Below are 14,534 nucleotides of genomic sequence, written 5' to 3'. Positions count from 1 at the left end.
TAAGGACCAGGACTTATTTTTAAATTTCTGGTGAATGATTTCATGCTTATTCAGTATTGGATTAACTATCAATAAATTTGTCTTTTTTTTTTTCTCCATTGATTACAAAAAAACAATGATCTGGTCCGTGATGTTCAAACATACCAACAAATATGAGAATCATACACTAGAAATAAGCATAAAATCATTCAACATAAATATTGTGCCAAACTAAATTATAGTAGGGAAAAAGATTACTTGGTTAATGTAAAAAGAAGTCTTGATCCTTACTCTGATGTGTGTTGCTCTTTACTGTTTCTATCTTCTACTATTTCCAGTAATATCGACATGTCCCTGCTCTCCTAAAAAACTTGAATGTGTACGTGTACGTGTACGTGTATATTCCTTGTTGTACGTGTATATTCCTGGAAGAATGTAACTCCTTTTCCCCCTCTTGAATAACTTCTCCTAATGAACCAAGGTTCAAAGTTGAAACATTGGCTCTGTGTGTTTCCTGAACTCTCATCAAACGTGTCTTTCCACCATCAACTCTCTTCTATTTATAATTGGCCCCCTAGGGTTTGTTGTTACTAATTTGTTAAGATTTATATTTTATTTTGAATTTTTATAAAAAAATGATAAGTTTTGATTTAATTTGAAAAATTATCCTCGAATCTTATGATCAAACCGGACCAAGATTCATTCACATAATTTTCTAATTATTATTATCTCCTTCTAATTATTGTTAAACAAATAATCGAATAAAATTAAAGATTAAATGAAAAATAAGTTGGGCAAAATTGGGCGCTGACAAACCTAATAGTATAAGAATGATCTTATTATTTTCAAAAAAAAAAAGAATGATATTATTAAGCCTGATGGAATAAAGTCTAACAAAAATTTAATACTATCAAACATTTAGTTATTGTATAACATGTGAACCAATTTATTTTTCCCATATATTTAATATCGGATTGGTTGATATTGAATTTTTTTTTACACATGTTAGTTCTTTTTTTTTTGTTTAACCACATGTGTTCTCTTTGAAAAAACCATGTTCGACCATAGTGTGGTAAATGCCAAACTTCCATACTTCCACATATCAAAACTTTCAACTTCCACATAAGTTGCCAATATCATATTGGTAACTTCCACACTTCCATATAAGTTGCCGATATCAATATCAGTGACAACTTCCACACTTCCACATGCACACACCAGGGCCGGTCCTATGCCTGTGCAGGCAGACCCACAACCCAGGGCCTCCAAAAAGAAGGGGACATTTATTGGGCCTGTTTTATTTAATTTACTTATTGGTCCTACTTTTGAGACATTCATCCAAAATATTTAATTATTTTCAAAAAATTGCTGCTAGTGGGACTAACACGGAACTTCATGGAACCAAACAACAAGCTTTACCACTGATTTGGTTATTGGAACCGTTTTTTAATTATTATATGTTAACTTTATATAGCATTTAATTTTTATTACAATTTAAATAGATAATGTTCTTTAAAAAAAATTTATTAGGGGTCCATTTTTTTTATTTGCCCATGACCTCCAAAATGTCGGGACCAGCCCTGACACACACACTCCACCAACCATGAGAAAGAAAGAAAACATAGGCCAACGTGCAAAGAAGAAAGGGCATAAATTAAATCAAGTTTTCGGCAGCACTCAAAGGTGGAGAGAATCAATTCTCTCTAACGGAGAAGCGACCAAGAGTTACTTCACGGAGATCCACATTTAGAGCTAAAAAAGATTTCCAAAATAGAGCACCCACACATCAATTTTTACTCGAGATTCTTGTTTGATGCCCTAGACTCGATTCTCAAAGAAGAGGACGCAGAACCAAACAACAAACACACTCAAAGTCTCCCCAATAGTCCGTCTTCTAAGGATTAAACTCTTGACTCGCGTTTAAACAACCACTTTTAACCACGAAAGGTTCTCGTACAAAATTAATGTAATTTTACAAAAATTGTCACATAAGAGATAAGACATGAAATAACTTATTTAAATATATATTTTTCGCTTGCCGCTGGTTTTATGGTGGAAGCAGTACCAAACAAGGAAACAGCAGAGGTAGCAGAAGACAAGGTTAAGAAATTGGTTTCTCGATGGATTTTCTTCCTCACATATTCGTCTCTACAGCAATCATCATTCTCTCCCTCGCAATCGTGCCTCTATCTCATTTCCATCCAACCTTTAACTGTAAGTCTTTAAGCAAACCAACTCTTACTATAAACAACTAAGAAATGTAACAGGGACACTGCAACTGTTGATTTATTTTCGTTTACGAGCTGAAAATTCAATGAATAGCATAAAATTATGATTTGTTTCTTTTTTGTTTTGAATTCTTGTTTTTTTGTTTACAGATTTTTTGGCTTGGAAGTCACCATTGTCTCAGCCAGTGGCCAGTTTGGTTTTAAGGAATGGGGTGATATTTACCAGTGATGACACTCTTCCATTTGCAGAATCTATGGCAGTGGCCAATGGGAGGGTTCTTCGTGTTGGCAACCATTCATTTGTCCAGGTTTGTCCTTGTTTTGCTGCTAGCAGCATCACTTCCCCATTTGTTGAAAAATTGAAAAAGAGCAACTTTGATTGTACCTGGTTGTTATTGTTGTTTCTGTTCATGTATGAGGCTTCAAACTGCAAACTGGTTCTGACCCAGATGTGTTTTTCAACTTTTTTGTAGGAATTGGCAGGTTATGGAACTCAAGTGTTGGATCTTGGTGGGAAAGTTGTGGTTCCTGGGTTTATTGATTCCCATGTGCATTTCATTAATGGTGGATTGCGGGTTAAGAATATTCCATTTTCTGAATTATTCTTTTTCACATTCTTACTTGCTTTAGTCTTTTAGTTTGTTTATATTTTCTGAAATGATCATATGGGCATGTGGTAAATTTGCTTTAAACGTTTGATAATCATGGGAATTTTCATAAGAAGAGACTTATTTAGAGCTGCTAGCTATTAATCATGTTCAGTACAGATGTGAGCACATCAGAAAGTCGAATTGTTTGAGATGAATGTCCGTTTTCTGTAAACTAGGAAGCTGGAATCATTTGAATATTTGAACCTAATCTTTCTTTTACTATCCAAAACTTCCTGAGTGTAAACCTACAAAATGTTTCCTGTTTTAAAATCGTATCAGTAGTTGCAGATGACTCAGGTGAAACTGAGTGGTGTGAATAAAAAGGAAGAGTTTGTCAGAAGGATCGAAGTTGCAGTACAAAGTAAGCCTTGAGCTTCTGCATGCTTATTTCTTAGTTTTGTAGGTGAGATAATTTACACAAAATTTGTAGTTCTTGAAGATGATCATGTCTCAATCCAACTCACGTTCTTGTTTGAGTACTTGCCCAAATGCAAACTGCGTTGCATTTTTCAAACATGATTGAGGTTCCAAAGTTAAAATTACCTTCCAAGTATTATATTGATGCAACTAAAATAAGGTTGATGATACTTGTTGCATTTCTATGTGTCAAAGCATCTCTTTGATTATTAATTCTTAGTTTAACTCCATCAAATATCTAAGTCTCATCTTGCCTTTTCATCTGGTTGAAGTTTAATTAAGTTGGCTAGTTTTACATGTTGCTTGTTAAAGATAAAACGACTAATGACTTCTTGGAATTATTGCTATTCTTCTTTCTCCAAGTAAGAACACTGAAAAAGAAGGCATGAAAGCAAGTGGTTGAATATGCACAATTATGTCCATTAAATGGGAAATATTACATGGAACTGTTTTCAAAATGGACTCACTTCTGAATTACGATATCTGATGTTTACTCATTTCATACACTTTTAACTTTAGGCACAAAACATAGTTCCTGGATTTTGGGTGGTGGATGGAACAATGATCTATGGGGAGGAGATCTGCCAGCTGCTTCTTGGATCGATGATGTTACTCTTAACAATCCTGTGAGCCTTATCTTTACTTATGTTCTTCTCATTTGAAAATATTCATTCACCGCAATGTAATCTTACTTGAAGTGAACAAGTAGGTTTGGCTATCAAGAATGGATGGTCACATGGGCTTGGCTAACTCAGTAGCATTGAGATTGGCTGGGATTACAAATTTAACTGATAATCCTAGAGGAGGATCTATAGTGAGGACTTCCAATGGAGGTAATTACTTATTATCTTTGTATTGAAAGTTCTGATCATTCTAGCTGATTCATTGCTTTGTAGATAGAATGACGAAGTGAATTTATAACGAATATAAGGGTCTTTCGGTTTCCATTTTCTTTTTCCATTTTTTTTTTCTATTTTTGTGCAAATCTTTGACAACAGAAAACCAAATGAAAACAAGGTGGCAGGTTTCTAATTAAAACTGAAAACAGAAAATGAAAACAAGGTGGTAGGTTTCCAACTGCAGGTGCTGGATGTTCCTTTTGGCAAATCCAACTCTTTAATTGACCATGTTTCATTGTGATAATAAAAGCTATGATTTGGACAATGGAATTTTAATAATATCAATTAGACCATTGACGAGTCTCCGCCAAATAGCTCAAACTTTTCTAAGTTACTCCGTGACGTGGTTTTAAAGCTTCTATGGCCAAGTTCTCGTGATTTATGAGTTCAATCCTTGTGGCTCCCCCCCTATTCTGAGTTAAGTTGAATTTTACTCAAGGTGAAGAGGGCTTATGTATTATTCACACCTCAAGCTCAAAGAGGTCTTGTTTGAGGGGGCACTTTGAGAGAGTGTTGGTCTTCGCTACATTAATTATATACATGAAAAAACACAACCCTATCATTTTATTCTAGGAATCAAATCAAATCCCTTAATTATATACAAAATAAATACAATATCAAATCTATATGAGGTGATATGCTCTAAAACACGAAAGTAGGCAACTAGAGATATTCAGAAGTACTCAATACACACACACACACACACACAGGCACACATATATACCATTCATGAGCCTCTATCTTAAGCTTTTCGGAGACTTGGTCCTTGACAAACAAATTATCTTGTCCTGTTTTCATTCCACGCCAACCTTTATTGGCATTTCACGTGGTATTTTCTTACCAGGTTATCACTCTCTGGTTTGTCAGACCGTGTCATGTATTTTTCTGATGTGGACTGCATGTTTTGGTGCTATGTTATTTTCTTTACATGAATTTATTCCATCAATGGAAAATGCTAACTGCCAATGTCATTTCAAATATTTTCTTTTTGTTCTCTATTAGCTAAATTGGTAAAGTATAATTAGATGTTTGATTGGATTTTTGGCATCATGCAGAACCTACTGGACTGCTAATTGATTCTGCAATGTCACTTGTGATCTCTCAGATTCCAGAGGATTCAGTGCATGATAGGAGGGAGGCATTGCTTAGAGCAAGCAATCTTGCCCTAACAAGAGGGGTCACAACAGTTGTTGATATGGGAAGATATTATCCTGGGGTTTCAGCAGATCTTTCTTGGGAGGATTTTTCAGGTTTAATCTAAAAGTTTGAGTTCTATTCATAGCTAATCTATTATTGTATTAAAATTGATTTTTTATAAATGTCATTATGTTTCTTTTCATTTTGTATATCAACTAAATGCCAACTTAGTCATAAAGGGAAGACTGTTTAATTTATAAAAAAAGAACTGATATTAGCAAGCAGTTTCTACAGTACCAAATATTGAGCTATACTTGAAGAGACCCACTTAATCCATTCAAATGCTACATAAAATAAATTAATGGTTTAATTTAACTACAATGAAATTAGAAGGTTTACATTATTCTGTTGCAAATTTCATTTGTGCAATAACTTGAGTTTATCTAAATTATATTACTTAATATTTAAATTAATTAAAAAAAGGAGTAGGACACATAATGGATGATATAATTTTCATCTGACTGATACAATTTTAAAGAGTAGGAAATAATGAATGATATAGTTTTAATCTGCCTGATACAATCCTAAAGCCAAGGATAAATGCCTTTTCAATTGTGATTGACATTTTCTGCTGATTTGTAAAAAGGCCTCATTCTTTAGCATGGCTGACTTTTTTTTAAAAATTGTACAGACGTTTATCAATGGTCTAGTTCTATGTCAAAGATGAAGATTAGAGTGTGTTTATTTTTTCCAATGGAGACATGGTCACGTTTAGTGGTATGGCTCCTGTCAGACTTATGATTTATAGACTCCTTAGTATATTTTTTTCTGCCTCAATTCTTAGAGCTTATTTTATGGCTCTTCTTTTCTACGTTTTTGCCTTGTTTGCAAATGAAATTCTTCATTTGTCAAGGGAAAATTTGAAAAAGGAGAGAAGTATCGATTGTATCATGTACTATGCTATCTATAAGACTCATTGCCAACGTTCCTCACACTGTTCAATGTGTGAATCTTCTCACATTGTCCAATGTGATATGAATCCAAATACGTATAGAACCTTTGAACCCATAACAAGTTGTGTTCACACCGTAAGAAAGATAAGAATCAGGTTTGGTGATCCATTCACCCTTGAGTACAAGAAACAAGGATCCAAAGTATCGAGGATGCCACAAGAATGACAAAATCTTGATGACTGGAAGAAATTCAATGAAGTGAACCAAAGAAGCTGAATTTCATGAATAATGTCATATTAATTTGGAATACATATATATGCAATTTAGCTTTTGTAATTGCCGACCTTGTGACTTAACTAGATATTTAATCAACTCAAATATCCTTGTCTGCACTAAAAATTAACTGATAAAACAGGACTAATTGAAAAGACATGACTAATAGACTAAACTCGTCCACATACAATAACGGATCTTAAAACATTATTTTCAGCTCAAAATAACATGAATAATCTTGAATTCAAACAGCCTATATGGTCTATGACCCAAACTCCTTAATTTGAGTGGTTCTTGCCCAAATCTCCTTCAACAGCTCTATCTTTGGCACAGATGAGTCTAAGGACATAATTAAGCTCAAATTCAGAATGGAGAGAATTTTGTTTAGCCCAAATGTCTTGAACAAGTGCATTTAATACTTCCTTGATCCTCTTAGGCTTTAGCCCTTGCTCTTGTAATTGGTCCACTTGGAATTTGCGAAGGATCTTTCAAAGAGATTGACTTAGCTTGTTCCAGCCCTTGATTCACATCACAATGTGATAGTTTATGCAGTAGATTGTTTCTTGAAAGAGCTCCCTTTAGAACACTACGATGATAGAGTCTAGTGGGTGCTTGCTTTACATGTTATTCTTGTAGTATTTAGATTGAGAGGAACTGTTGAATTTCAGGAATATGGGACAAGTTATTGCATGTGTCTCGTTTTCAGAGGATAATTTACTTAAGGAAATTCTACCAGATGATATATATATATATATATATATATATATATATATATATATATATATATAGTTGAGATTAGGGGTCCTGCTAAAATAATTTATCTTGTGTTACTTTTTGTTCAAGTAGTTTGAGGACCGCCGTGCCTCATATTTTGACTTTATTGGATAATGGCAGAAGATTAACTTTTCTTTGAACTAGGTGATTCAGACTAAGAAATGTCATAGATTTCATACCGTGTTAATAAAACATAATTGTTATACAGCTTAAAAATTAATAACTGGTATACATCTGAAATAAAGCATATTCCACTGTATGACAGTTTCTAATGAAAATTATTAGACCCTAGTTGTTATCCTGCAAGGATTAAAAATCTCTTTTTATACTAAAGCTGTGGTAAGACCTAGGTGGCTAGATATCAATATTTATTGAATTATGTTGATTCATAATTCAGCTTGTGCTCTCCTCTGTCTCTCTTGTTGCAACTTGCAAGTGCATAGTATCACATGAGTACTTGATAATTCTGATTTTATTTTAAAAAAATTACTGGAATATATTTATTTTCTATGCAGTAAATTTTAACACCTTTGTCCTGAAGTCTCATTTTTCCTACTCAGGATGTGATTAACAAAATGGGCCATACCTTGAGCGAATGGATTTATTTGGGTGGTGTCAAAGCTTTTGCTGATGGATCTCTGGGTTCCAATAGTGCATTGTTTTATGAGGTGAGATCAAGCATTCATATTTTCCATATAAATTCTTTCAAGTTACACTGACATAAGAAGTGCAGTAGATAGAAATATTTATTATACAAACTCAGATTCTGCCTTGACCCACTATGGAACAAGGTTAATCAGTCTTGTACAATTGAGAGAGGAATTCGAGAGGCTCCTGACAGTTCTGACTCACGAAAACAACTCCTCTAATTCCCCCTGGTACCAGTATACATGATAACTGCCTTTTAACCTCTCAGATGAACACCTCCCTATCCAGCCCATTTCTCCTATGTTTTCTAACATAGACTCTGTTAATTATTGGTTTGCTAACGAAATAACTTTTTTTTTTAAATCTACTTATTGTCATCCATTTTCTGACTGCCTATGGGTTATAGGTGACAAGGAGAATTAGAGAAACGGGATTTAGCTCCTAGTTTAACCATGCTCATCTAATCATGCAGTTGTCATTGTGATTAACTATGGTATTTCAAATTTTTTAGCCATATATTGATGAGCCTGACAATTATGGTCTTCACGTGACTGAACCTGAAGCTCTTCTCAACATGACGTTGGAGTCAGATTTAAATGGTCTACAGGTGATTTCTTCTTTTGTTATTAGCTACCAACTTCTTATTTGTTTATATGAAATTTCAGTTATGGACTGGCTGCCTTCCTGTTGATTATATCAGGTTGCTATTCATGCTATAGGGGACAAAGCAAATGACCTTATCTTGGACATATATGGTTCAGTTGCTTCTACAAATGGAATGAGAGATCGAAGATTCAGGGTAACATTTTAGCAAAACAATGGAAAGCTTCAATAATTTTCCATTTTACTTGTTGCGATCTGGATGATGGGAAAATTTTGATTCAGTGCTATATATTCTAATTAAATCATTGTGACATCAAAGAACTGAAACTCTGCTTTCAGATTGAGCATGCCCAACAGTTGGCATTTGGAACTCCAGACCGATTTGGCAAACAACGGGTTGTTGCTTCCATGCAGGTTTCTCATGATCATTATCTTGTGGCTTTTTTAAACTATAATATTAAAAATGATACTAGAATAATCACTAGAGTGGCTACATTGTGAAATTAAAACGAGAGGGTACCTGACCTATCTGCTCAACCCATTAATCACCATGTCTCTCTTTTACGATGATTATCTCATTTGGACTATACTGAGTCTATTTTGTAAAAAAATTCTAGTGTCTTGCTAATCTCAAGAGCATAAAGGTAAGGAAAATAAAGTCATACGAGTATCATTCGACCTTTGATGCTGAAAGTCGGAACTGTTTACAAACACATAAAAGGGAAACTATCATAATAAGAGTCGCAAATCTGAAGAACAGATATTTTCTAAATCTACCATCCATACGGGGCTTAAAGGTTCATTCCTAACAGCTCTGGGGAAAAAAGACCAATAATTGTATACAGTTCTGTTGCGTCAAGAAAGTGGATTTTCCAAATGTTTTTTTGCAGAAGCTGATATTTCAAAATCCTAGTACTTTGCATTGTTATGAAACCTCTTATTTTTACTAGTCTGTGATCCCCAAACTAACCAGTCCCTTCTCCTTGCTTCAATTTGGCGGATTATTGGCCTCACCTAAAAAGTACTTAGTATGAGCCCTTTTAAATGGATTATGTCCACTCCATGTATTATATGTTTGGGTAGTACAAAAATGTTCCTTTCAAGGTTTGTAATTTTTTATTGCCAATCATCAACAGCCAGACCAATTATTGGATGATGCTGAATCTGCAAGTAAAAAGCTTGGCAAGGATAGAGCTGAAAAGGAGTCATATTTATTTCGGTCACTCTTGGATAGCAATGCATTATTGGCATTTGGTTCTGACTGGCCAGTAAGCATGTCACATTTATCAGCACTCATCACTATGCACATTTCCTGATTCCTTAACATGAATTAATTAAGAGGTACTTCGCCATTACTATGTCTGTTTTGCAGGTGGTAGACATCAATCCCTTAAGTGGTATTAAGACAGCAATGAGAAGAAGGCCTCCCACTTGGGAAAGTGCATGGATTCCATCAGAGTGCATTTCTTTAGATGATGCGATAAAGGCGTAAGCAGCATTAAAGCACTCATGTTATTCTGATTTTACGTTCCTCATTAATATCTTGCCTGCTTGTGGGATTAGAGCTACTTTTGGTGGATCCTGGCAAATTTTTACATTTGTCAAACAAAATAAGAATGGTTTGTTTTTCCGTTTGCATTAACTTTGTAAACTTAATTTCACAGATCTCAAGGCACAAACAGAGTAGTAGGATTTTGTTGGGTTGAGTTCAGCAAAAATCAAAACACACATACGTAGTCAAAATATCCATGGCATTAGGTTATGATGTTGATGCCTTGCTCATCTGTACTAAGAAGAAAATAGAATTTAGAGAGACATGAGCCCATGTTTTTTAGGAGTATAGTAATAAAACCGTATTTATGTGTTCTGTGTGATTGCATACTCAGACACTAAAATTCTTGCATCTAACATTTATGTGCATGCTGATAAGCAAATGAAGGATAAGATAATATATTGGATGAAGAAGAGGGAATAAGTTACACAGGGTCTGGTAATTCGAGAACCAGCCTCTCATTTAAACATCACAGCAGAAATTCTGAATAATAAAAATCACACACACCTCCTACTTAATAACCCACCCCTAGGCAGTTTTAATAAAACATAACTAACATAAACTGTTATTATACTTACTAATAATAACTCACCCAATTCAAATAACTATTCCTAACTGCCGTGTGCTAGTTGTGTAGCTTCTCCTGGGCCATTAGTGGCTGCCACGCCACCCCCTATGGTGGTGGTTGATCCCAATTTCTTCTTTCTGCGGCTGTAGACATGGATAATTGGGGTTCTCCCCCTATAACTTGATTTCTTCATATAACATTATTAGTAATTGTATTGCTAATGTAGTAATGTGTAATCTCTAGACTGCTTGCTCAACTGATTGGAGCTCTTCACTTTTTTTTTTGTCAAATTCTACTTTCGACATCATATATATGATTTTCTTTTGACTATTTGTGCATTGATTCTAAAACTCTATCTCCTTGACAGTTACACCATTTCTGCTGCTCGTGCAAGCTTCCTTGACAAGGATCTGGGGTCCTTGTCTCCGGGGAAACTGGCAGATTTTGTCATATTATCGATGGATTCATGGAAAGACTTTGCTGAGGAAGCATCTGCATCTGTTGAAGAAACATATGTTTCTGGTGTGAGAGCATATCCTCGAAGTTGAAGTTCTTCCATCGTTAGTTGATCAAGATTTTCATACTGAATATGTGGACGCAAAGAATGGTGGTAGTGGCAGTTTTTCGGTTCAGATGAACTCAAGGGGCTGAAGGGGCACATCCGATATAGCAAAGAGTCAAAATTTTATGGCAGCCTCAAACCATAGAAAGGTATTGTTACTATTGCAATGTTTCAAGAGGTTTTTTTTTTATAAAAGCAATTTAGATTCAAATTATCATAATGATTAATGGTGCTCCCAGAGATTGTTTCTTCAATACCAGCAGTATAACGTTTTAAGTTGAGCTTGAAAGTGATATCATCACTCAAAATATCGGTTTAGTTAGAATTGGATGTCATATGCAATGACTGTATTCTGTGTTGGCAAGCACATTTTTTAATTTATTTATCCAAGTTTATATTGTCATTTTAGTTTCTAAATTTAAATATTAGTTTTAACATATTCTTGGCTTTAGTGAACACATGAATAATACTAGCAGCGCAGTTTTTATGTATTTTTAACACATTTTTTATTAGATAAAGTTTATGTGGATCTTATTAAATAAAATGTGGTTTCAGGTGTGACCGTATAGTTTCACTAATATATTAGAAAGAGATTAATGCTAAGCATATGAAAAATGTGATGGTTTTAAACGAGGTCAATATCAAGAGACATCATGTTCCCTGATCCCTGAAAATGACCATACAAACACACAATTCACGTAAAACCAATACCCAACTTCTCAACTTGTTAATAACAATGATTTACATAGGTAGTTTCTTTAGGCCACTTTTGGGTTTGGTTGGTTTCCCAGCGTCTTCTATCTCACTTATCATGCATTGTGTTTCTTCTTATTCGTTGCCCATCATTTGGAATGGTATTCGTTTGCCTTCTTTTAGTGCTATTAGGGGGCTTAGGCAAGGTGACTTGCTCTCGCCGTAGTTGCTTATTCTTTGCATCGAACAACTTGTTCTTATTCTTTGTGTGAGGTAGTATGGGTAGGTGGAAACCCGTCGCAATTTCTCAAGGGTGTCCCACATGCAACTTCTCATTTATTTTTTGACGACGATGTCTCCCTGTTTGTTAAGGTGGATGTAGCTCATATTCAGGTGGTTTAGAGGGTGCTTGAGGTTTTGTGGTGCTTCTGGTCTTAAAATTAATTTTGTGAAGTCTAAGACAATGGCATCTTGGTATTTGGGTGAGGCTTTGGAGGAGAGGATTGTGGTTGTTACTTTCATACCTTTTACTTCTAATATAGGCAAGTGCGTGGGCTTCCCTACTCTTCATGGTCATGTTATAAAGGATGCTTTTGCTTTCATTGTGATCGAGTGGACTCAAGCTTATTGTCTTGGAAGAGTAACTTGGTGAATAAACTTGCCCTTATCACTTTGGCTAAGTCAGTTTTGTCCGTTATTCCTATTTATGTCATGCAATTGAATAAACTATTTGTGATAAAACGGATGTCGTTACACGTCGTTTTATTTGGGGTAGTTGCAACCAATTCGGGTATTCCTTTGGTGGCTTGGGCTAAGATGACGTGTCCTTGGAAGCAAGGGGGCCTTGGTCTTCAAAGTGCAAGGATGAACGTCGTGTTGTTGGGCGTACACTTATAGAGCTTGATTCAGCGAACTGATAAGTTTTGGACTTAGATCATGACTCCTACGTCTACTGCTGAAAGCGATTTACTAACTTGTGTGGACAATACAAGCTCTCCTTTATGGATATTGGTTTTAAAAGCTAGAAATGTGTTGCAAGATAGTTTTAATTTTTTGTTTGGTTGTGATGATTCATCATTTTGGTATTCCAATTGATTCCTTCGTGTCCCTTAATGTGAGAAGGTTTTGCATGTTGATATGCATGATTCGCATGTTATGTTGAGGGATGATTTCCCTTCTGGTCATTTTGATGCTTTTCAGTTATTCACTTTTCTTCCTCCTAATCTGCCTCATTCTTATCTTAGTTCCAACAAGTTCATTTTTGTGTCATTGTTTAGATGGTCAGCAAAGTGCTTGATTTTGTTCGTTGGTCTTCGGGCGCAAGCTTCTCGTGCTTGAGAGTATTCACTTCTTTGTTTGGAAAACTACTCATGACGTTGTGCCCACCTTTTCCTTATTGTCTCGTCGCAGGTTAACTCTTTATGATACTTGCAAAATCTGTTCTACAACTCTTAAAATGCTCCAACGTTGTACTCGTGACTAGGACTTCGGTGTCCCGAAACAATTCTTTGGGCATGCAATTGGAGGTTGTCGGGATTTTGTGGTACAATATTGTGATTTGAGATATCGTTTGGGTTCTTGGTTATGTTTGTCGGTCACATTGGTGTAACTGATAGCCTACATGCTAAGATGTTAGCAGTTCATAACGAGTTGGATGTTTGTTGACAACACAATTTTAATTTAGGCAAACTGGTATCTTTTATGATTCATTTTGTGCCTTTTAAATGATATTTGTCATGAGTTTCATAATTATGCATATATTAGTAGTAGGATTAAAATAATCTCTTAAGTGTGATTGAGTTGTGTCCTGCCATCATTTGTTTGACAAGAGTAATGATGTTGTGAAATTTTTGGCTAAGTTTGATACTTCTTCTTTGTCTTCATTGATGATTTGGAAGGTTTATCTCAACAAGATTTTTCACCTTTATTGTCGGTAGATTCTTAAGTATTGCATTTGTTACATTGTAATTTTTTAGTTTTAAACAAAATAGAAAATGAAATAATTTGAGCTTGAATTACTAACAATAAGTGAGAGAAATGAAGAAATAGGATAAAAATTAAACATATAATAAATAATGTGATAAAAAATATTTATAAAAAATAGTGAAAATAAGACAAAAGAGAAAAATATACATAATCAAATCAAAATGGAAAACTAATAAATTTTTTTTAGATAAGCATGGAAAACTATTAAGTGTAACTTGAGCTGTTTATCTTTTTACTGATCCGAACACATGTGTAGAAGGCGAGAGATTATGCCCACATCAATATCAATCCAGTTGGCTAAAGACTAAAGTACCGAACATGAAAAAGTGGTATCCAACTTTGAGGTGTCTAAAGGCTTCTAGAGTCATAGGCCTAGCTAGCTTATAGGGTAGAGTATAGGGTAGGGGCTATTTATTTGCTTCGAATAAGGCAAATCTATGACGCAATTATAGAGCTAGCTTAGGGTGTCATCATTACCACTCTCCAACTCTACAATCCAATACTAGTTGTATAGATTGTAGGATGGTCCCTTTGCAACCTTTTTCACGTTGTTGCTTTAACTATTACTGAAGTACTGGAATTATTTAGCTATGTTTGCCAAACTTGCTAACC

At 34.8% G+C, this 14,534-nt stretch overlaps 1 protein-coding gene across 3 annotated transcripts; it reads left to right on the top strand.

Annotated features, from left to right (window-relative positions):
* Positions 1–2,029: 2,029 nt before the first annotated feature.
* On the top strand, positions 2,030–13,643 carry LOC130745421 (protein LONG AFTER FAR-RED 3). Of its 3 annotated transcripts, XR_009021746.1 has the most exons (16): positions 2,030–2,193; positions 2,358–2,515; positions 2,681–2,782; positions 3,146–3,218; positions 3,794–3,900; positions 3,984–4,107; positions 5,229–5,423; positions 6,002–6,087; positions 7,871–7,978; positions 8,470–8,565; positions 8,659–8,757; positions 8,901–8,975; positions 9,698–9,829; positions 9,934–10,049; positions 11,049–11,392; positions 13,214–13,643. XR_009021746.1 is itself a non-coding variant. In XM_057597651.1 (15 exons), exons 1-15 carry the CDS (start codon positions 2,100–2,102, stop codon positions 11,227–11,229), a joined length of 1,746 nt encoding a protein of 581 aa, XP_057453634.1. In that variant the 5' UTR covers positions 2,030–2,099; the 3' UTR covers positions 11,230–11,646. The 3 variants fall into 3 exon arrangements, 2 of the variants coding, with proteins under 2 accessions (XP_057453634.1, XP_057453635.1); XM_057597651.1 differs by lacking the exon at positions 13,214–13,643 and having other exon boundaries at positions 11,049–11,646; XM_057597652.1 differs by lacking the exons at positions 3,146–3,218; positions 13,214–13,643 and having other exon boundaries at positions 2,681–2,771; positions 11,049–11,646.
* Positions 13,644–14,534: the final 891 nt, after the last annotated feature.

Source organism: Lotus japonicus, chromosome 3 (genome assembly GCF_012489685.1).
Source record: "Lotus japonicus ecotype B-129 chromosome 3, LjGifu_v1.2".
In the NCBI taxonomy this organism is placed as follows: Eukaryota; Viridiplantae; Streptophyta; class Magnoliopsida; order Fabales; family Fabaceae; genus Lotus; species Lotus japonicus.
Note: the sequence above shows the minus strand (reverse complement) of the source record. Positions and strands in the feature narration are given on the sequence as shown.